General features: G+C 49.5%; 1 protein-coding gene across 1 annotated transcript in view; it reads left to right on the plus strand.

Annotated features, from left to right (window-relative positions):
* The window catches only part of tg (thyroglobulin), a 613,433-nt gene that overhangs the window by 46,744 nt on the left and 543,470 nt on the right, over positions 1-23,219 (plus strand). Inside the window, exons 8-9 of the mRNA XM_072468601.1 lie at positions 212-355; positions 12,941-13,126. Coding sequence (XP_072324702.1) covers positions 212-355; positions 12,941-13,126 — 330 coding nt within the window. The remainder of the gene's footprint in view (positions 1-211; positions 356-12,940; positions 13,127-23,219) is intronic.

The following is a 23,219-nucleotide window of genomic DNA, read 5'->3' on the forward strand; positions in this document are numbered from 1 at the left end:
TTTAATGATCTTACGCAAGAGTCTTCCCTGGAAACTTATTCCAAGGCTCCATTAGGTTTTGTGGACAACATTCTGCCTGGCTTACTCTCTTAGTCCCAACTTCAAAATGTTTGACTTGTATTTCCAGGAACCTGATCACTGAGTTAAAGTGAATATTTTGCTTTGTAGCTACTCACCCTGCCTGGTCTTATTTCCCTTCTTTATTTGTCAGGTTTGGAGTTGTTATTGGATGAAATCTATGACACGATCTTTGTCGACTCACAGCTTGGGTACTCGTTTACGGACACTGGCATCTATCGGATTTTGCAGCGGCGATTCCTTGCTGTGCGCCTGCTGATCACCGGCAGATTCAGATGTAAGTGCTCACAGAGAAGAGCTTGAAAATGAGCATTCTAACATTAGCCATTAATGTTTTACTGGATTATTGCACTGGGTTAGCCGAAGCATTTCCACTCTCTGCCCTTGTTTTAATCAATGGCACCTTCTGTCCCCTTCCTGGCTGTCAGGATGTCAAAAAAGCTCTGGGCGAACTCCATCCATTCTCTAGTGGACATGGAGTTACAATGAATATTCATAATTTGATGTTAAATTTTTAACTGGTGTTACGTTTGCTTCCCTTAGAGCCACAGTACTTTGCGGGGAAAGTTTAATCTGAAGACATGTTTGCGGCTTGATAGTGCCTCAGGTCTCGCATAATTATCCTTGTTTTTCCTGCTGGATATTGACTGGGCTTTCTCCTTGAACTTATGCAGTCCATTCGCTGATGACACTCCCAAAATAGGGCATTTCAAGACATTGATATATTGGCCAAGTGGTGTTAATGTGTGAATTGGAGGGGGTGTTCCCATGATTTTTCTCCACAGACAGAGGGAACTATTCTGCAACATTTTGTTTCTTTCATGTTATGTGCCAAAGCCCCTAACAGTCCTTAAATTGAGTAATTTGCTCGGTCATGTCAGAGTCCTCTACATTAGCATGTGGTCTGGAGTCACATGTAGGCCAGACCAGGTAAGGACATTAGTGAACCCATCACTTTCCTGAAGAGAATAGTGAACCATGTACCACCATTGCTGATAGTTTCACGGTCACGGTAGCATTGTCGATAGCACAATTGCTTCACAGCTCCAGGTTCCCAGGTTCGATTCCGGCTTGGGTCACTGTCTGTGCGGAGTCTGCACATCCTCCCCGTGCGTGCGTGGGTTTCCTCCGGGTGCTCCGGTTTCCTCCCACAGTCCAAAGATGTGCAGGTTAGGTGGATTGGCCATGATAAATTGCCCTTAGTGTCCAAAATTACCCTTAGTGTTGGGTGGGGTTACTGGGTTATGGGGATAGGGTGGAGGTGTTGACCTTGGGTAGGGTGCTCTTTCCAAGAGCCGGTGCAAACTCGATGGGCCAAATGGCCTCCTTCTGCACTGTAAATTCTATGATAATCTATGAATCTATGACTAGCTTTGTGTTCTACAGCTCTTTCAAAGAGTCGGTGTAGACTCAGTGCGTCGAATGGATTCCTTCTGCACTGTAGGGATTCTATTATTGTATTTATTAATCGAATTTAAATTCCACCAGCTGCCTTGGTGGGATTTGAATCCATGTCCCCAGAGCATTAGCCTGGGCCTCTGGATTAGAGGCCTCTGGCCTCTGGATTACCAGTCCAGTGACATTACCATTACACTATCCTGTCTCCCCTCATTCGGCAAGTTGATGCATCCTGGAACCAGATTACACTGGAGATGAAAGCTGAGTCTAATACATAGATAATAATAATCGCTTATTGTCACAAGTGGGCTTCAATGAAGTTACTGTGAAAAGTCCCAGGTCACCACATCCCGGCACCTGTACGGGGAGGCTGGTACGGAAATTGAACCCGCGCTGCTGACATTATTCTGCATTATAAGCCAGCTGTTTAGCCCACCGTGCTAAACCAGCCCCTAAGGTAAATAGAAGATAGGAGCAGGAGGAGGCCTTTTGGCCCTTCGAGCCTGCTCTGCCATTTATCACGACCATGGCTGATCATCCAACTCAATAGCCTAATCCTGCTTTCTTCCCATATCTTTTGATCCCATTCGCCCCAAGTGTTATATCTAGCCGCCTCTTGAATATATTCAATGTTTTAGCATCAACTACTTCCTGTGGTAATGAATTCCACAGGCTCACCACTCTTTGGGTGAAGAAATGTCTCCTCATCTCTGTCCGAAATGGTTTACCCTGAATCCTCAGACTGTGACCCCTGGCTCTGGACACACCCATCATTGGTAACATCTTCCCTGCATCTACCCTGTCTAGTCCTGTTAGAATTTTATAAGTCTCTATGAGATCCCCCCTGATTCTTCTGAACTCCAGTGAGAACAATCCTAACCTAGTCAATCTCTCCTCATATGATAGTCCCGCCATCCCTGGAATCAGTCTGGTAAACCTTCGCTGCACTCCCTCGAGAGCAAGAACCTTCTTCCTCAGAAAAGGAGACCAAAACTGCACACAATATTCTCGGTGTGGCCTTACCAAGGCGCTGTATAATTGCAGCAACACATCCCTGCTTCTGTACTCAAAACCTCTCGCAATGAAGGGCAACATACCATTAGCCTTCTTTACCGCCTGCTGCACCTGCATTTACCTTCAGCGAATGGTGCACAAGGACACCCAGGTCCTGCTGCACACTCCCCTCTCCCAATTTACAATCATTCAGGCAGTCATCTGCCTTCCTCTTTTTGCTTCCAAAATAAATAACCTCACACTTATCCAAATTTTACTGCATCTGCCATTGATTTGCCCACTGGCCAACCTGTCCAGATCATGCTGTAGGATCCCTGCATCCTTGTCACAGTTCATCCTCCCACCCAACTTGGTATCTGCCTGCCAATTTGAAAAGGACCCATTAATTCCTACTCTTTGTTTCCTCTCCGCCAACCAGTTTTCCATCCACCTCAATACTCTTCTCCCAAATCCCATGAGCTTTAATTTTGCACAATAATCTGTTATGTGGGATTTTGTCAAAAGCCTTCAGAAATCCAAATATACCACATCGACTGGCTCCACCTTGTCAACTGTACTGGTTACACCTTCAAAGAATTCCAACAGATTTGTCAAGCATGATTTCCCCTTCATCAATCCATGCTGACTCTGACTGATCCTGCCACTGCTTTCTAAATGTTCCGCTATAAATTACTTGATAATGGATTCAAGAATTTTCTCCACTACCGATGTTAGGCTTACTGGTCTATAATTCCCTGCTTTCTCCCTACCTCCCTTTTTGAATACCGGAGTGACGTGAGCTACCCTCCAATCTGCAGGGACAGTTCCAGAGTCTATAGAATTGCGGAAGATGACCACCAATGCGTCCACTATTTCCAGAGCCACCTCCTTAAGCACTCTGGGTGCAGATTCTCTGGCCCTGGGGATTTATCCGCCTTCAATCCCATCTGTTTTCCCAACACCATTTCTCTACTAATGTTGATCTCCCTCAGTTCTTCCCTCTCACTAAACCTTTCATTCTCCAACATTTCTGGTATCTGATTTGTGTCCACATTCATGAAGACAGAACCAAAGTATAATAGCAGGGGTAAATAAATTGCTCTGCCATGGATGTTTCTTCCTGCCTTATAAGTGGCCAGGGGTATTGGGGCAGAAATTCATTTTCAAGCAGCACCACACAAGCCAATCAATGAAGAAAACCATGTGGACTATGTAAGTATCAATCCACATTGCTGCCGGCCGCCAGGAATCGCAGTAAATCTGAATAGTATTGCTATAAGTGGCAGTGAGCAAATTAATTTAGATCCCATTATTGGTGTGCACTCTTAACCATTTTGTTGTTTATGATGTGGTTACAAGGATGGATGCCAGTTCAACGTCCATTTTTCAACCTCCTTAACCGCGCATTTACAGTGAATTCACATTTCCCTGTTTCAGTTCCTCATTAACATTAAACTGCAGCCTGCACAGAAGGAAGTTCCCATACTACTGGCACCAGAAGGAACGCTACCTGCATATGCAAACAATTTTAGGCAGACCATGGATGCCTTTCCTTCAACCTTTACCAACATGCCAGCATTGCACTTCTAGTACAGACAGACCCCTTACAACAGGATTGGACAATGAAGTTCAATTACGCAGCAGCTCCATGAAGAGAAAGGCAGGTCAGGCTTATACCCGTCAGGTAAAGTTCAGGAAGAAATTCGCATAACAATGTGTGCTACATACTTCCCATGTCATATCTGGATGGCAGAACACAATTCTTTCTTTGTAGCTTCAAAACCTCTTGCGCAGCGTTCCTACTTCTTTGTCTCCCTTTGTTTTGTTTTTCTCGCACTGCATCAAACTGTTCTTCCGCTGGCACCACCCCACTCCACCGCTAACCTTTCCCCACCAACTGGCTCCCTTGAGTCTCCCGATTAGAACTGTCTATATACAGCTCTTGTGTAGTTATTGGTGTGGGCATGTGAATAGCACTTGCCTGTGCATGGCATCATACATTTTCCTTTGTGATTACACCACTCGCTGCACTGGCAACATTTTACAATTCTAAATTAGTACCAGCCAGTTTTTAAAGCATGGTTGCAGATGTTACCTTACAGACTAATACCCAGGCAAAGAAATTCTTTTTGCAATTCTTACAAAAAAATTGCAATTCTTTGTATTTTGACACGGTGGCACAGTGGTTAGCCCTGCTGCCTCACAGCGCCAGGGACCCGGGTTTGATTCCAGTCTTGGGGTGACTGTATGTGTGGAGTTTGCAAGTTCACCCCGAGTCTGCGTGGGTTTCCTCCGGGTGCTCCGGTTTCCTCCCACGGTCTAAACATGTTCAGGTTAGGTGGATTGGCCATGCTAAATTACCCATTCGTGTCCAGGGATGTGCAGGTTAGATGGGTTACTGGGGATAGGGTGGGGTGGATGGGGAAATGGGCCCATGTAGAGAGCTCTTTTGGAGGTTGGGGCAGACTCTAGGCTGACTGGCCTCCTTCTGCAGCGCAGAGATTCTACCATTGAAATGTCACACGCATGTACACCATATTGTACACTTAGGTGCCCATTTGAAATGAATGAAATGAAAATTGCTTATTGTCACGAGTAGGCTTCAATGAAGTGACTGGGAAAAGCCCCTAGTCGCCACATTCCGGCGCCTGTTCGGGGAGGCTGGTACGGGAATTGAACCATGCTGCTGGCCTGTCTTGGTCTGCTTTAAACACCAGCGATTTAGCCCAGTGAGCTAAACCAGCCCCATTTCATGATTATTAATTAGGGCAGTCAGTGAATTTGGAGTAAAGTTACTGAGGATGCTGGAAATCTGAACTAAAAATAGAAAATGCTGGAAAAACTCAGCAGTCTAGCTACACCAAACATTTTGATGGACTCAAAAAGTTAATTCTGTTTCCCTCTCCATATATGCTGCCAGACCTGCTGAATATTCCCAGCTTTTTCTGTTTTCATTTCAATGAATTTGAATTTTGATGCTGGTTTCCTGAAATTAAAAGCTTTCCTTCTCCAGCAGCAACATCTTTCATCTTTTAAATCACAAATGAAGTATTTATTATTTGTGTCAAGAGCAAAGCATTTTGTGCAAGATTTAATTAGTTATGAGTTTGAATTTGACATTCCACGACGGGACATAAGACTTCATTCAGAAGAATGTTCCAACTCAATTTTTATACACTTGTTGCCAAATCAATAGTTATTGTTGGACGGACATCCAAATCTAATATTTTGGGATCATTTTGTATGTACTTGCCCAAATATATTTTTGATTCATAGTTCATTTTTTTACTGTATCCCTGACAATTTTTCAAGGCATTATCTAACTATCTTTATCAAAGCTTTGAAGGAGTATAGTCAGGTCAGATAGTTTGCACAGATGACAGGGGAAAGAAAGGAGTAACTACTGTCATAATATGCACTCATGCACATCATGAGGTAAAAACAGGCAGTGACAGACACCCAGGTTAGCCAATCAACATACAGGACAGAACACAACCAATCACCAGACAGAACACCAGAGGGGGGCTTCCAACTATAAAACACATGAGGCATCAGCACTCCGCCTCTTTCCACTGGTGACAATTGTAGTGACAGTCAGGGTGTATGTATCAGTCAGCACCTTCTACACGTGGATCAGAGCTAGCCTGGTCTAGTTAGTTAGAGTTAGTACACTTAGAGTAGTAGAATGTCAACCCACAGCCAGCTGTGTGCATTGTTACAGAAGTTCAATAAATCGTAGTGAACCAACGCCTACGTTTGGTGTATAATTTACAGTTCATCTGTAACTTGTTGCAGTCCGTGTTACCGCAGGGTGGATAACATGACAACTACATTAAGATATTCTTCCGAACTATTTATACAAACTACTTAACCAAAGGTGTGCAGGTTAGGTGGATTGGCCATGCTAAATTGCCCCTTAGTGTCCAAAAGATTAAGTGGGGTTACTGGGTTACGGGGACAGGGTGGAGGCGCGGTCTTAAGTAGGGTGCTCTTTCCAAAGGCCGTGCAGACTCGATGGACCGAATGGCCTCCTTCTGCACTGTAAATTCTATGATTCTATGATTATGATATAATACTTAAGACGCTAGTGAAACATAAAATTACTACAAATATATGTGATGTATATAAAATAAAGATGGAGCGACATGGTGGGTCAGTGGTAGCACTGCTGCACTACAGCACCAGAGACCCAGGTTCAGTTCTGGCCTTGGGCATTGTCTGTGCGGAGTTTGCACTTTCTCCCTGTGTCTGTGTGGGTTTCCTCCAGGTGCTCCGTATTCGTCTCACAGTCCAAAGATGTGCAGATGAGGCAGATTGTCCATGATAAATTGCCACTTAGTATCCAGAATGTACAGGTTAGGTGGGGTTATACAGTTACGAGAATAGGGTGGGGGAGTGGGCCTCGGTAGCGTTCTCTTTCAGAAGGTTGGTGCAGACCTTTTAAGAAAAAATAATATTTTTATTAAGGTTTTTTAACAACACAATTTTTTTCCCCTTACAAATAATAACCCCACCCCCCCCGGTAACAAAATAACACAAATTCTCCCTGAGCAAGATATATACATGGCAAGATGGTATATTTACATAGCTTTATACACTGGCTCTCGCCCATTCGTGCCCGTTTCCCCCACCCTCATGTTATCCCCCGCTCATCCGTCCTCTCCAGCAATCTCTCGTTCCCCCCTCCCCCCCCCCCCAGGGTTGCTGCTGCTGCTGACCGACCTTCCTCTAACGCTCCGCGAGTTATTCTAGGAATGGTTGCCACCGCCTGTAGAACCCTTGTGCAGACCCTCTCAGAGCGAACTTAATTCTCTCCAATTTTATGAACCCCGCCATGTCGTTTATCCAGGCCTCCAGGCTAGGGGGCTTCGCCTCCTTCCACAATAGCAAGACCCTTCGCCGGGCTACTAGGGACGCAAAGGCCAGAATTCCGGCCTCTTTCGCCTCCTGTACTCCCGGCTCATCCACTACTCCAACTATTGCTAGGCCCCAGCTTGGCTTGACCCGGACTTTCACCACCTGAGATATTACTCCCGCCACTCCTCTCCAGAACCCCTCCAATGCCAGGCATGACCAAAACATATGGACATGGTTCGCCGGGCTCCCTGAACATCTTTCACATCTATCCTCTACTCCAAAGAACCTACTCAGCCTCGCCCTCGTCAAATGCGCTCTGTGGACCACCTTAAATTGTATCAGACTGAGCCTGGCACATGTGGAGGAGGAATTAACCCTACCTAGGGCATCAGCGCACAGACCTTCCTCGATCTCCTCCCCCAGCTCCTCCTCCCATTTACCTTTCAATTCTTCTACTAGCGCTTCCCCCTCTGCTTTCATCTCTTGGTATATTTCCGACACCTTGCCCTCCCCGACCCATACCCCCGAGATCACCCTATCTTGAACTTCTTGTGCCGGGAGCAACGGAAATTCCCTCACCTATTGCCTCGCAAAAGCCCTCACCTGCATATATCTAAATGCGTTTCCCGGGGGTAACTCAAATTTCTCCTCCAGTGCCCCTAGGCTCGCAAATGTCCCGTCAATGAACAGGTCCCCCATTCTTCTAATCCCCGCCCGATTCCAGCCTTGGAACCCCCCGTCCATCTTCCCCGGGACAAACCGGTGGTTACCCCTGATCGGGGACCACACCGATGCTCCCATTGCACCCCTGTGACTTCTCCACTGGCTCCAGATCCTTAGCGTTGCCGCCACCACCGGGCTTGTGGTGTGTTTTGTCGGCGAGAGCGGCAGCGGTGCCGTTACCAACGCTCCCAGGCTCGTTCCTTTACAGGACGCCATCTCCATCCTCTTCCATGCCGCCCCCTCTCCCTCTATGACCCACTTGCGGATCATCGCCACGTTTGCTGCCCAGTAGTAACTCTCTAGGTTTGGCAAAGCCAACCCTCCTCGGTCCCTGTTGCGTTCCAAGAACCCTCTTCTAACCCTCGGTGTCTTATTTGCCCACACATACCCCATAATACTCCTACCTACTTTCTTGAAAAAGCCCTTGGTGATCACGATGGGGAGGCACTGAAACACGAACAAAAACCTCGGAAGGACCACCATTTTGACCGACTGCACCCTACCCGCCAGCGAGAGCGGGAGCATGTCCCATCTTTTAAAATCCTCCTCCATTTGCTCCACCAACCTTGTCAAATTCAGTTTATGTAGGGCCCCCCAACTTCTGGCCACCTGTATCCCCAGATACCGAAAACTCCTCTCCACCCTCCTCAGCGGTAGGTCCCCTATCCCTCTTTCTTGGTCCCCTGCCTGTAATACAAAAAGCTCACTCTTCCCTACATTAAGCTTGTAGCCCGAGAACTCCCCAAACTCCTTCAGAGTCTGCATGACCTCCACCATCCCCTCTATTGGGTCCACCACGTATAGCAGCAGGTCACCCGCGTATAGCGATACCCGATGCTCCTCTCCCCCGCGGACTATTCCCCTCCATTACTTGGACTCCCTAAGTGATATGGCCAAGGGTTCGATCGCCAGTGCAAACAACAGGGGGGACAGGGGGCACCCCTGCCTCGTCCCTCGGTACAGCCGAAAGTACTCCGGCCTCCGCCGGTTCGTCACTACACTCGCCACCGGGGCGCTATAAAGGAGCTTAACCCATCTAATAAACCCTCCCGCGAACCCAAACCTGCGCAATACCTCCCAGAGGTACTCCCACTCTACTCGGTCAAAGGCTTTTTCCGCGTCCATAGCTGCCATTGTCTCCGCCTCTCCCTCCTCCGATGTCATCATTATCACGTTTAAGAGCCGCCGCACATTGGTATTTAACTGCCTGCCCTTTACAAATCCCGTCTGGTCCTCATGAATCACCCCCGGGACACAGTCCTCAATCCTCGTGGCCAGCACCTTTGCCAATAACTTAGCGTCCACATTGAGGAGCGATAGCGGCCTGTACGATCCACATTGCAGTGGATCCTTGTCTCGCTTAAGAATCAAGGAGATTGTCACCTCCGACATTGTCTGGGGCAGGGTTTCCTCCTCTCTTGCCTCGTTAAAGGTCCTCACTAGCAGCGGGGCCAGCAGGTCCACATATTTTCTATAGAACTCCACCGGGAACCTGTCCGGCCCCGGGGCCTTCCCCGCCTGCATGCTCCCCAAGCCCTTACTCAGCTCCTCCAGCCCAATTGGTGCTCCCAAACCAATCGCCTCCTGCTCCTCCACCGTCGGGAACCCCAGCTGGTCCAGAAATCGCCTCATCCCCCCTTCCCCCCCTGGGGGCTGGGACCTGTACAGCTCTTCATAGAAGGCCTTGAATACCTTATTTATTTTTGTGGCACTTCGAACCGTGGCTCCCCTTCCATCTTTGATTCCCCCTATTTCCCTCGCTGCCGCCCTCTTACGGAGCTGGTGCGCCAGCATCCGACTAGCCTTTTCCCCATACTCATACGTTGCCCCCTGCGCCTTCCTCCATTGTGCCTCCGCCTTGCCCGTGGTCAGTAGGTCAAACTCCGTCTGGAGCCGTCGCCGTTCCCTGAGTACTCTTTCCTCCGGGGCCTCTGCGTTTCTCCTGTCCACTTGCAAGATCTCCCCCACTAACTTCTCCCTTTCCATGTCCTCTGTCTTCTCCCTATGAGCCCTAATGGAGATCAGCTCTCCCCTGACCACCGCCTTCAACGCCTCCCATACCACCCCCACTCGCACCTCCCCATTGTCGTTGGCCTCCAAGTACCTTTCAATGCACCCCCTCACCTTCCCACACATCACCTCATCTGCCAGCAGTCCTACGCCCAACCGCCACAGCGGGTGTTGGTCCCTCTCCTCTCCCAGCCCCATTTCCACCCAGTGCGGGGCATGGTCCGACACGGCTATGGCCGAATACTCCGACCCCTCCACTCTCAGAATAAGCGCCCTACCCAGAACAAAGAAATTTATCCGGGTGTAAACCTTATGTACGTGGGAGAAAAAAGAAAATTCCCTGGCCTGCGGTCTTGCAAACCTCCATGAGTCCACTCCCCCCATCTGATCCATAAAACCCCTGAGCACCTTGGCCGCCGCCGGCCTCCTTCCCGTCCTTGATCTGGAGCGGTCCAGTGCTGGGTCCAGCACTGTATTGAAGTCCCCTTCCATTATCAGTCCTCCTACCTCCAGGTCCGGAATGCGCCTCAACATACGCTTCATGAATCCAGCATCATCCCAGTTTGGGGCGTATACGTTTACCAACACCACCCTCGTCCCTTGCAGCCTACCACTCACCATCACATATCTACCTCCATTATCCGCTACGATAGTCTTGGCCTCAAATGACTCATGCTTTCCCACCAGACTTGCCACCCCTCTATTTTTCGCGTCTAATCCCGAGTGAAATACCTCTCCTACCCATCCCTTTCTTAACCTGACCTGGTCCGCCACCTTCAGGTGTGTCTCTTGGAGCATGACCACGTCTGCCTTCAGTCCCTTTAAGTGCGCGAACACTCGAGCCTCTTCACCGGCCCGTTCAGGCCCCTCATGTTCCACGTTATCAGCCGGATTGGAGGGACTCTCACCCCCCCCCTCCCCTTCTCTTTCGGCCAGTGCAGCAGCAACCCTTTCCCCCCCCTTCCCCCCCTCCCTCCTCTCCCCCCTCCCCCCCTCCCTCCTTTCCCCCCCTTCCCTCCCTCCCCTCCCCCTCGCTAGATCCCCGTCTAGCTTTTTTGCTCCCCCATATCCCTCCCGTATGTCAGCTGACACCTGCTGATCCCGGCTTCCCCCGCCATCCCTTTGACCCCCCCCCCCCCCCCCCCCCCCCCGTGTGGGAATCTCCCAATCAATATACATTCCTTCGTTCCCCTTCCCGCCTTTCTTGCCGCGTGCGGGAAAGAAAACCCCGCGCTTTCCAAAGCCTGCCCCGCCCCCCATGGCGCCTCCTGTCGTGACCTTGTCTCTCTCCCCCAGCCCATATAACATTCCCTGTGCGTGATTGACCCCCTATGTACAACAACCATCATACTTCAACCCTCAAACACCCCCCTCCCACACAAACCCTCAATTAGAGTCCAGTTTTTCAGTTAGTATAAAGGTCCACGCCTCTTCGGGCGTTTCAAAGTAGTGGTGTTGGCCATTATGTGTAACCCACAGTCGCGCTGGCTGCAACATTCCAAATTTTACTCCTTTCCGATGCAGCACCGCTTTGGCCCGGTTGAAACCCGCTCTCCGCTTAGCGACCTCCGCGCTCCAATCCGGGTATATTCTAATCTCTGCATTGTCCCACTTGCTGCTCCGTTCCCTCTTGGCCCATTTCAGGACCTTCTCTCTGTCCGTAAACCGGTGAAATCTCACCACCATCGCCCTTGGCGGCACATTTGCCTTGGGCTTCCTCGCAAGCACTCGGTGCGCCCCATCCAGCTCCAGCAATCCCGGGGGGGCCTCCGCACCCATCAGCGTCCCGATCATTGTGCCCGCATATGCCGTGGCATCGGCCCCCTCCACTCCTTCTGGGAGTCCCAGGATCCTCAAGTTGTTTCTCCTCGCCCTATTCTCCAGGTCTTCGAGTCTTCCCGCCCATGTCTTGTGCAGCGCCTCGTGCCGCTCCACTTTCTCCGCCAGGCCCATGAGCTCATCGTCGTTCACGGTCACTTTTTCCTGGATCTCCTGGATCTTCACCTCTTGGGCTTTCTGGGTTGCTCCAAGTCCTTCAATTAATCGCCAGCAGAGGCGCCACCATCCCCTTGCGCATCTCCTCAAAGCAGCGCTTGATGAACTCCTGCATCTCTTCTTTGTCTGTTGGTGCCGCCATTTTGTTTTTTTTCCCCTTCTTCTCTTCCTGCTCCAGGGCCGCTTTTTTTGCCATTTCGCTGCGGGTCCAATCCATACAGGTTGGTTGGGGACCTTTCTTCTTCCTTCCCCACGGGTTGGATTTCAAAAAAATGCCGTTGGGGCTCCGTTAGCGGGCCCGAAAGTCCGTTTTCGCGGGAGCTGCCGAATCGCGCGGCTTAGCTCTGCATCGCTGCAACCCGGACGGGTCGGTGCAGACTTGATGGATCAAATAGCGGATGGTGTCGGGCTTTAAATGTGGGGTCAGACAGCTCCCAGCTCCGCATCTTGATCGATATGGGCCGTTCAGAAACATGCTCGGGTCTTCCATTTTGGAAAGTTAAGATGACATTTACAGCCCAAATTCCTGGGCCTTATTCTGTAACCTTCCAAAGACAGAATCAAGTCAGGGTACATGGTCAAATCATAGCTGACATGAACTCAACGATGCTAAGAAACTGGAAATAGCAGGTGTATGCTATTCAGCTCTTTGAGATAGTTCTTGGTCATTTCCTGAGCATGTTATGAATTGTACCTCGATGTACAGACAAGTGGAACCCTCTCTGGGATATGTAGAGTGAGGATTCACCTCCAAGAGTAGTCTGACATTTCAAAAATATCAAGGCAAAAAATAAAAGAGTAAAACGACATTAAACATATTATTTTGTCACTGGTATATTAACATTCAGGATTTAACTTCAGATCTAAGTTTTACCCTTTGTTACAGGCCCAACAAAATGTGAAGTTGAGAGGTTTACAGCTTCCTCATTTGGTAGTGTCTTCACTCCCTTATGTGACGATAATGGAAACTATCTGCCTGTCCAGTGTCAGACAGGGGGTCAGTGTTGGTGCACAGATTCCAATGGACAAGAGATCTTTGGAACAAGGCAGCAAGGAAAGGCACCTGATTGTGGTGAGTATCTGCTGATTGTTTCATCTATCACCACTCAACACATAGTATAATACTCAGATGATATAATTTGCATAGATCCAATGGTGCAGAATTTCCTTGCCAAAATACAGGTGCCAATGGAAACGCACTTGCCTTTGAGTCAGAAGATGGAGTGGGAGATTAAAATCTCACTCCAGAGACTTGAGCACTTCTTTAGTTTAGTACTGAGGGAGTGCTGCACTATCAGAGGTGCATCCTTTTGGATGAGATGCTAAACTGAGGCCATCTGCCAAACAGGTGAATGTAACAGTTCCTCTGGCACCATTTGAAGATGGGCAAGGTTTTCCTCTAGTGTCCTGACTATTAATAATGCCTCGATCAGATCAAAAGTTAGCTGGTTCAAGAATGGCTTTGCTATTTGTGGAGAAGGGGGTGGATTTGACTTGAGGAAAGAGAGCAATACCTCTAGCTTAAGTAGGCTTGGGCCCTGCCTCTGAGAGTGGAAGACAATGGCAAACAACCACTGACAAAGACTGCCAAGGAAACAGTTCAGTATGAAACATTAACAGGCAGTGAATTAAGAACTTGCCTTTGGGCAGAGCACACATGCAATGAAATTGCTTTCTTACCACATGATGTCCAATATCTCCCCTCCAAGCCCCTAAGGGTCCTTTGTAATACTACTTTAAATGATTATTATTATACAGTAGATTTGTATTCTGGTGAAGCCTGATCATATGGTAGCTCATTTACGTTGTTATGCATCATAGAATATGCATCATAGAATTTACAGTGCAGAAGGAGGCCATTCGGCCCATCGAGTCTGCACCGGCTCTTTGAAAGAGCACCCTACCCAAGGTCAACACCTCCACCCTATCTCCATAACCCAGTAACCACACCCAACACTAAGGGCAATTTTGGACACTAAGGGCAATTTATCATGGCCAATCCACCTAACCTGCACATCTTTGGACTGTGTGAGGAAACCGGAGCACCCGGAGGAAACCCACGCACACACGGGGAGGATATGCAGACTCCGCACAGACAGTGACCCAAGCCAGAATCAAACCTGAGACCCTGGAGCTGTGAAGCAATTGTGCTATCCACAAACAAATAAATTCAGCTTCTGAATAAGTAATTCAGGTGATAATTACTAACTCAGACTAGGCAACATTGAACCTACTAAATTATTGCTAACGGTAGATTTTCCAAAAGGAAAGTAGAAGTTTGCCCGTTCTCCCCGTGTCTGTGTCGGTTTCCTCCGGGTGCTCCTGCTTCCTCCCACAGTCCAAAGATGTGCGGGTTAAATGGATTGGCCATGAACAATGCGCAGGGTTACAGGGATAGGGCAGGGGACTGGGCCACGGCAGAGTGCTCCTTCGCAGGGTTGATGTGGACTCGAAACGGCCTCCTTCTGAACTGCCGGGTTTCTATGGATTCCTCCATTCTATATACCTAACAATTTTTGGTTCCAATTGCAATGGCAGTTCTCCAACAATTTACCCAAGTTAAGATAAATATCCAATCCAAGAAAATCACATACGATCACAGTCATACTTGTGCTAAATACTAGAAAAATAACAGGAAATATGGGTGGGATTCTCTGCCCCGCCGTGCCCCATTTCTGCCCTGACCCACCGGTGGGATTCTCCGTTACGCCGGCTGGTCAATGGGGATTCCCATTGTGGGGCAGCCCCACGCCGTCGGGAAACCCCCGGGCGGCGGCAAAACGGAGAATCCCGCCGGCGGAGAATCCCGCCCTTTATCTTCACACGTAGTTGGAATGGTTTGTTGGGAAAGTGGCTCAGATTGTTTCAGAAAAAGAGTTGGTTTGGACGGACGTGGTAATGTTGTGGTTCGATTATTGGACTTATTATAACCAGTGTCCTGTGAGTCCAAATGCCAGCATGGCAGCTTGACAACTCAAATTCAGTTTTGGGGTGTTTGTGAATGTTGTCCATATTAGTTTCCAGAAGGATAGAAGATAAATTTCTGCACAAATAATTATAAGCAATAATCAAAATGGGAGTAACCTTTTGATATAGGTTGATATTTGGTTGGGAGGGAGGAGGCAGATGCATGGATTTTCCTAGAGTTGTAATGATTCCAGAACCATTAAAAAATGTCAGGCAAGACTTGGTTCTGGGATTCCTGAACCCACTCCTGATGTCCCAAATATTCACTGGTGCGGGATAAGGGTGCAGGTAAACATGGCCATGTTTTCAGGTGCCACTCAGATAGGAGGCAGGAAGTTTCAGAAGGATGTCAGTAAATTACATGACAAGCCTGTGGTAAATGGAACTCAATGTGAGGAAATGTGAGATCATAGAATCCCTACAGTGCAGAAGGAGGCCAGGCCATTCAGTCCATCGAGTCTGCACCGACTCATGTGTTGGGAACAGGACTTCCTCACACTGAAAATTTCAGCCACATAGCTCTTTCCCCATACCAAGCAAATGTTTCATTTTCAAATATATTCTCAGTTCCCTTTTTAAAATTACTATTAAATCTATTTAGGACTCGCCTTCAGATAATGGTTTCTAAATTATAATTTCCGTCATAAAAAAAGTTAAACTTGTAGTGACATCATAGTTGTGTTGTAATTCACCGACTGACCACTAGGAGTCTCACTACTATATAAGTAAATGTTAAAGTCAGCTGACCTCAGACTGGCTGGAGAGAGATTGTTTGTGCATGATTTCATTGTTATTAATCCATTGTTTTGTATATAATTTACCCAAAGTTAATGTTAAGAAATTGTTTATAGCTTTAGCTACAAGTGTTCTTGTAATAAATCAGGCCATCCGACAAGAACATTACAATACTCATCTTTCCATCCCTTACCCCATTCTTTTGATAAATGTTGTAACCGTATATTCTGGTTACTGTTAGGTGGAAACAGTTTCTTCATTTATAAAAATCCTCATAATTTGAAACATATTTATTAAAAATATCTCTTATCTCACTTCTACTGTGAAACTCTTATATCACAGAAGATCATAGAATTCTTACAGTGCAGAAGGAGGTCATTTGGCCCATTGAGTCTGCACTGACCCTTTGAAAGAGCACCCAACCTAGCCCAATCCCCCGCCATGTTCCTGCAACTCCACACTAAGGGACAATTTAACACGGCTAATCCACCTAATCTACACATTTTTGGACTATGGGAAGAAACCGGAGCACCTGGTGGAAACCCACACAGACACCAGGAGAATGTGCAAACGCCACACAGACAGTCACAAGAGGTTGGAATTGTACCTGGTCGGAATTTGCACCCAGGTACAAAGATATGTAGGTCAGGGGGATTGGCCATGCTAAATTGCCCCTGGTGCTGTGAGGCTGCAGTGCTAACTACTGTGTACTGTGCTGTATGTTTGTGTTCTGGCCACTTCGACACAGCAGCAGTAAATTTTCAGATCATCACAGTTATATTAGCAGTGCTTTACTGCCCGACACTAAGCTGTGAAAAGCTCTGCTACAAGACAGGAACAACATACTCACCCTGTGCCTTCTGAGAACACACACAACTGAAAATACATTCCAGGCTCCCGAAAAACCAACTTCCAATTAAACTGTGACAGCCAAACAAGGCAGCTTAAGTATAAAAAAAATGATTAGAAGTCTGAGCTTTGGGTTTGAATGCAGAATTCTTGGTGCAACTTTTGCCAGTCCATATCCTAGTCATTGAATTTGTTGAAAAAGTATGCATATTGGCCATTGATTTTCTGCTGTGGGCTACTTACAAACGAGGCCCTATTGAGAACTTGCAACTTCATAATATTTGCCTGAAAGAGTGATCAACTCTCTGTATGGATTTCTGGACCCCAAAGAGAAGGTTTTCATTTTGCGAGCACTTGTATGAATATAAAGAAACACTTTACAATATTACTATTGAATGATTTGTGTTAAGCTATTTTGAGCAAAGGCAGAAATTTGCAGAAGTTGTTTATAAAATAATAATGTAAATATGGAGAAACTGTTTTTCATTGGTCGGGAAACAAGAATAATGGAAAATAATCATGAAACTGTAAGCGCTTTTGCAAATGTACAAAAAGGAAAATGCTAAATAGCAACAAGATCCTTTATAAGTAAAGTCGCCAGAGTCCCAGGTGACCATAGGTTGCTTTCCCCTTTGGGAAAGGAGCTGATTGATTTAACCTGAGGATCACCACACCTCAGGCGAGGGGCAAGGTTGAGAAGGCGGGGCCTTCATGAAAAACCTCAGCTGGACAAGAATTGCGCTCGTGCTGTTGACCTCGCTCTGCATCACAAACCAGCTGTCCAGCCAACTGAGCTAAACCGCCCCATGTTTTAAATCTCTTAAATATATATATTTTTAAAATATATTTTTATTAAGAATTTTTCAATAACAATATTTTCCACCTTACGGACAACCCCCCCCCGTAACAAAGAAAATAAAAAGAACTCGCGTGGCAAGACATGAACATGGCAAGTCAATAAAATACAGAACTTTGTACATTGGATTCTTCCCATACATGTCAGTTTCCGGATCATTCATGTGCTTTCTTGCTCACATGCCCTCAACAGGAACCCCCCTCCCCCCCCCCCCCCCATCCACCCCCCCGCCCCCCCAACAAACGATGTCCCCCCCTCCCCCCCACACCCCCTGGGTTGCTGCTGCTGCTGCCTGACCTTCATCTAACGCTCCGCGAGATGGTCTAGGAATGGTTGCCACCGCCTGTAGAACCCATGCGCAGAACCTCTCAAGGAACACTTTATCCTTCCCAACTTGATAAACCCAGCCATATCATTTATCCAGGCCTCCACGCTGGGGGTCTTCGCCTCCTTCCACATTAGCAAGATCCTTCGCCGGGCTACTAGGGACGCAAAGGCCAGAATGCCGGCCTCTTTCGCCTCCTGCACTCCCGGCTCGTCCACTACTCCAAATAGTGCTAGCCCCCAGCTTGGCTTGACCCAGACTTTCACCACCTTAGATACTGTTCCCGCAACTCCCCTCCAGAACCCCTCCAGTGCCGGGCATGACCAGAACATATGGACATGGTTCGCCGGACTTCCTGAGCACCTCCCACATCTGTCCTCCACCCCAAAGAACCTACTCAGCCTCGCCCCCGTCAAATGCGCTCTATGAACCACCTTAAATTGTATCAGGCTAAGCCTGGCACACGAGGAAGAGGAATTAACCCTACTTAGGGCATCAGCCCATAGCCCCTCCTCAATCTCCTCCCCCAACTCCTCCTCCCATTTACCCTTTAGCTCCTCTACCAAAGCCTCCCCCTCTTCTTTCATCTCCTGGTATATCGCCGACACCTTGCCCTCCCTGACCCATACGCCCGAGATCACCCTATCTTGAATCCCCTGAGCCGGGAGTAGTGGAAATTCCCTCACCTGCCGCCTCACAAACGCCCTCACTTGCATGTACCTGAAAGCGTTTCCCGGGGGTAGCCCAAACTTCTCCTCCTAAGCTCGCAAACGTCCCGTCAATGAACAGGTCCCCCATTCTTCTAATCCCTACCCGATGCCAGCTCTGAAATCCCCCGTCCATCCTTCCTGGGACAAACCGATGGTTGTCTCTGATCGGGGACCACACCGAGGCTCCCGTCGCACCCCTGTGCCGTCTCCACTGCCCCCAGATCTTTAGCGTTGCCACCACCACCGGGCTCGTGGTATACCTTGTCGCCGAGAGCAGCAGCGGTGCCGTCACCAGCGCCCCCAGGCTCGTTCCTTTGCAGGACGCCATCTCCAACCTCTTCCACGCCGCCCCTCTCCCTCCATCACCCATTTACGGATCATTGCCACGTTGGCTGCCCAATAATAACCACCCAGATTCGGCAATGCCAACCCTCCTCTATCTCTGCTACGCTCCAAGAACCCCCTCCTTACCGGCGGGGTCTTGCTCGCCCACACAAATCCCGTAAGGCTCCTGCTTATCCTCTTAAAAAAGGTGTTAGTGATCACAATTGGGAGGCATTGGAATACAAAAAGAAATCTCGGGAGGACCACCATTTTAACCGACTGTACCCTACCCGCCAGCGAGAGTGACAACATGTCCCACCTTTTAAAATCCTCCTCCATCTGTTTCACCAATCGCATCAAATTGGTGCCCCCCAACTCCTAGCTACCTGACTCCCCAAATATCGAAAGCTTCTTTCCGCCCTCCTCAACGGTAGGTCCTCTATCCCTCTTCCCTGGTCCCCGGATGGATCACAAAGAGCTCACTCTTTCCCACATTGAGCTTATAGCCCGAAAAGTCTCCAAACTCCCGTAGGTTCTGCATTACCTCAACCATCCCTTCCACTGGATCCGTCACATACAGCAACAGGTATTCGGCATACAGCGACACTCGATGTTCCTCTCCCCCTCGAACCACCCCCTTCCATTTCCCCGACTCCCGTAACGCCATGGCCAAAGGTTCAATTGCTAATGTGAACAGCAGAGGGGACAGGGGGCACCACTGCCTCGTCCCTCGATACAGCCGGAAATACTCCGACCTCCGCCGGTTCGTGACCACACTCGCCACCGGGGCTTTATACAGGAGCTTAACCCATCTAATAAACCCTCCCCCGAACCCAAACCTCCTCAACACTTCCCAGAGATACTCCCACTCTACCCGATCGAAGGCTTTCTCCGCGTCCATGGCTGTCACTATCTCCGCTTCTCCCTCCACCGATGGCATCATTATCACATTTAATAGCCTTCGCACATCGGTGTTTAACTGCCTACCCTTTACGAATCCCGTCTGGTCCTCGTGAATCACCCCCGGAACACAGTCCTCAATCCTCATGGCCAACATTTTTGCCAGCAATTTAGCATCTACATTAAGGAGCGAGATCGGTCTATATGACCCACATTGCAGTGGGTCCTTATCCCGCTTTAAGATCAAAGAGATCGTCGCCTCAGTCATTGTTGGGAGCAGGGTCCCCCCTCCCTTGATTCATTGAACGTCCTTACCAGCAATGGGGCTAACAGGTCTACATACATCCTGTAGAACTCCACCGGGAACCCACCCGGCCCCGGGGCCTTCCCTGCCTGCATGCTCCCCAGTCGTTTAACCAGCTCCTCCACCCCAATTGGCACCCCCAGACCAGCCATCTCCTGCACCTCCACCCTTGGGAACCTCAACTGATCCAAGAATCGCCGCATCCCCTCCTTTCCCCCTAGGGGCTGGGACCTATACAGTTCCTCGTAAAAGGCCTTAAAAGCCTCATTCACTTTCCCAGCACTCCGCACCGTAGTTCCCCTGCCATCTTTGACTCCACCTATTTCCCTCACTGCCATCCTCTTACGGAGCTGGTGTGCCAGCATCCGGCTCGCCTTCTCCCCATATTCATATATCGCCCCCTGTTCCTTCCTCCACTGTGCCTCTGCCTTCCCTGTGGTCAACAGGTCGAACTCCATCTGGAGACTTTGTCTCTCCCTGAGTAGTCCCTCATCCGGAGCCTCTGCATAGCTCCTGTCCACCCTTAAAATCTCCCCCACTAACCTCTCCCTTTCCCTGCCCTCGCTCTTCACCCTGTGAGCCCTGATGGAGATTAACTCTCCCCTGACCACTGCCTTCAGCACCTCCCATACTACTCCCACCTGCACCTCCCCATTGTCGTTAGCCTCCAGATATCTTTCGATGCACCCCCGCACCCTCCCGCACACTTCCTCATCTGCCAGCAGTCCCACATCCAACCTCCACAATGGGCGTTGGTCCCTCTCCTCCCCCAGCTCCAGCTCCACCCAGTGTGGGCAATGATCTGAAATGGCTATGGCCGAATACTCCGTTCCCTCCACTTTCGGGATCTTCGCCCTGCCCAAAACAAAAAAATCTATCCGGGAGTAGGCCTTATGTACGTGGGAGAAAAAATAAAATTCTCTGGCCAAAGGTCTGGCAAATCTCCACGGATCTACTTCCCCCATCTGATCCATAAACCCCCTAAGCACCTTGGCCGCAGCTGGCCTCCTCCCTGTCCTAGATCTGGAACGATCTAATGCTGGGTCCAGCAACGTGTTAAAATCCCCACCCATTATCAAACTCCATACCTCCAGGTCCGGAATACGCCCCAACATCCGTTTCATGAATCCAGCATCGTCCCAGTTTGGGGCATATACATTCACCAGTACCACCTCCGTCCCCTGCAACCTACCACTCACCATCACGTATCGGCCTCCCTTGTCCGCTACTATGTTCTTGGGCTCAAATGACACCCGCTTTCCAACCAGTATTGCCACCCCTCTATTCTTCACATCCAGCCGTGAATGGAACACCTGTCCCACCCATCCCTTCCTTAACCTGACCTGATCTGCCACCTTCAGATGTGTCTCCTGAAGCATGGCCACGTCTGCCTTCAGTCCCTTTAGGTGCGCGAACACTCGGGCCCTCTTAACCGGCCCATTTAGGCCTCTCACATTCCACGTGATCAGCCGGATTGGGCCCCCCCCACCCCCCCGTCCCCCGTCCCCTGCCCCCCCCCGTCCCCGTCCCCGTCCCCCCGCCGACTAGCCATCTCCTATCTTAGGCCAGTCCCGTGCTCGCGCCTCCCACACCCTCCAGTCCCCCAGGTGGGGAACCCCCACCCTGACCACCTCTTCCATTTTCAGTTCCCCCTCGGACAGTGCAGCAGCAACCCTCGAATCCCCCCCTCTCCCCCCTCCCCCCCGCTAGATCCACATCTAGTGAGTCAGCTGACCTCTGCTGACCCTGCCTTCCCGTTGATCTCCCCATGTGGGAGTCTCTCCTCCTCCTTACCTTCCTCCATCCCCCCCCTTTTGGCGTGGGAAAAAAAGCCCACGCTTTCCTGAACCAGCCCCGCCCCCCCCGTGGCGCAGCTCCTGTTGCGGCCATCATCCCAGTTCCCTCATCCCCGAGTCTCACCTCCCTCCAGAACTCTACCCACATCCCCATCCATCATCCCACCCACAAAATATTCTTTACCCATATTTACAACCCCATATACAACCACATCCCCTCAGTTCGAGTCCAGTTTTTCCGTCTGTATAAAGGTCCAAGCCTCTTCTGGCGTTTCAAAATAATGGTGTCTGTCCTGATAAGTGACCCACAGTCGCGCATGCCGAACCTGGCTCTTTTTCTATGCAGCACCGCCTTGGCCGGGTTGAAGCCAGCTCTCCTCTTTGCCACCTCCGCGCTCTAATCCTGGTATACTTGGATCACCGCGTTCTCCCATCTGCTGCTCCGCACCTTCTTGGCCCATCTCAGCACACTTTCTTTATCCACGAAGCGATGGAGCCTTGCCACTATCGCCCTTGGCGGCTCATCTGCCTTGGGTCTCCTCGCCAGGACCCGGTGAGCCCCTTCCAGCTCCAGGGGGGTCGGAGAGGCCTCCGCACCCATCAGCGAATGGAGCATCGTGCTCACGTACGCCCCAGCATCAGCTCCCTCCACTCCTTCAGGAAGACCCAGAATCCGGAGGTTCTTCCTCCTCGACCTGTTCTCCAGGACCTCAATTCTTTCGGCCCATCTCCTGTGCACCGCCTCGTGCGCCTCCATTTTTACCGCCAGGCCCTGGATATCGTCCTCGTTGGTGTTCACCTTATCGTTCACCTCACGAAGCTCCACCGCCTGGGTCGTCTGGGTCTCCTTCAGCCCCTCGATCGCCAACAGCATCGGCGCCAGCACCTCCTTTTACAGCACCTCCACACATCTCATGAAGAACTCCTGCTGGTCTGGCCCCCACGCTGCTTGCACCCCGCCCTCCGCCATCTTGCCATCTTCCCCTCATTTTGTTCTCTGCTCCATGGCCTCTTTCCTCGTTGCTCCATCGCTGCTCCCTGCCAAATATTGTGGGAGGGGGACCTCACTGATCCTTCCCACACGGGATCAACCAAAAAAAAGCTCCGTTGGGGCTCTTCTGGAGAGCCCGAAGGTCCGTTTTCGCGGGAGCTGCCGAAACGCGCGGCTTAGCTCCGCATCTCCGCAACCAGAAGTCAAATCTCTTAAATATTAATGTCCAGATAGACTTGGGTGTACTTGTGCAAGAAAAAAAGAAAGTTAGCATACAGGCAAAGCAAGCATTTGGGAAAGCAAATTGCATGTTGTCCTTTATTGAAGGAGATTAGAAAATAATAATAGGAGTTCTTGCTACATTTGCGACCATACCGAGATAGTATGCAGTTTTGGTCTTCACATCCA

The sequence above is a fragment of the Scyliorhinus torazame genome, chromosome 11, assembly GCF_047496885.1.
Source record: "Scyliorhinus torazame isolate Kashiwa2021f chromosome 11, sScyTor2.1, whole genome shotgun sequence".
NCBI lineage: Eukaryota > Metazoa > Chordata > Chondrichthyes > Carcharhiniformes > Scyliorhinidae > Scyliorhinus > Scyliorhinus torazame.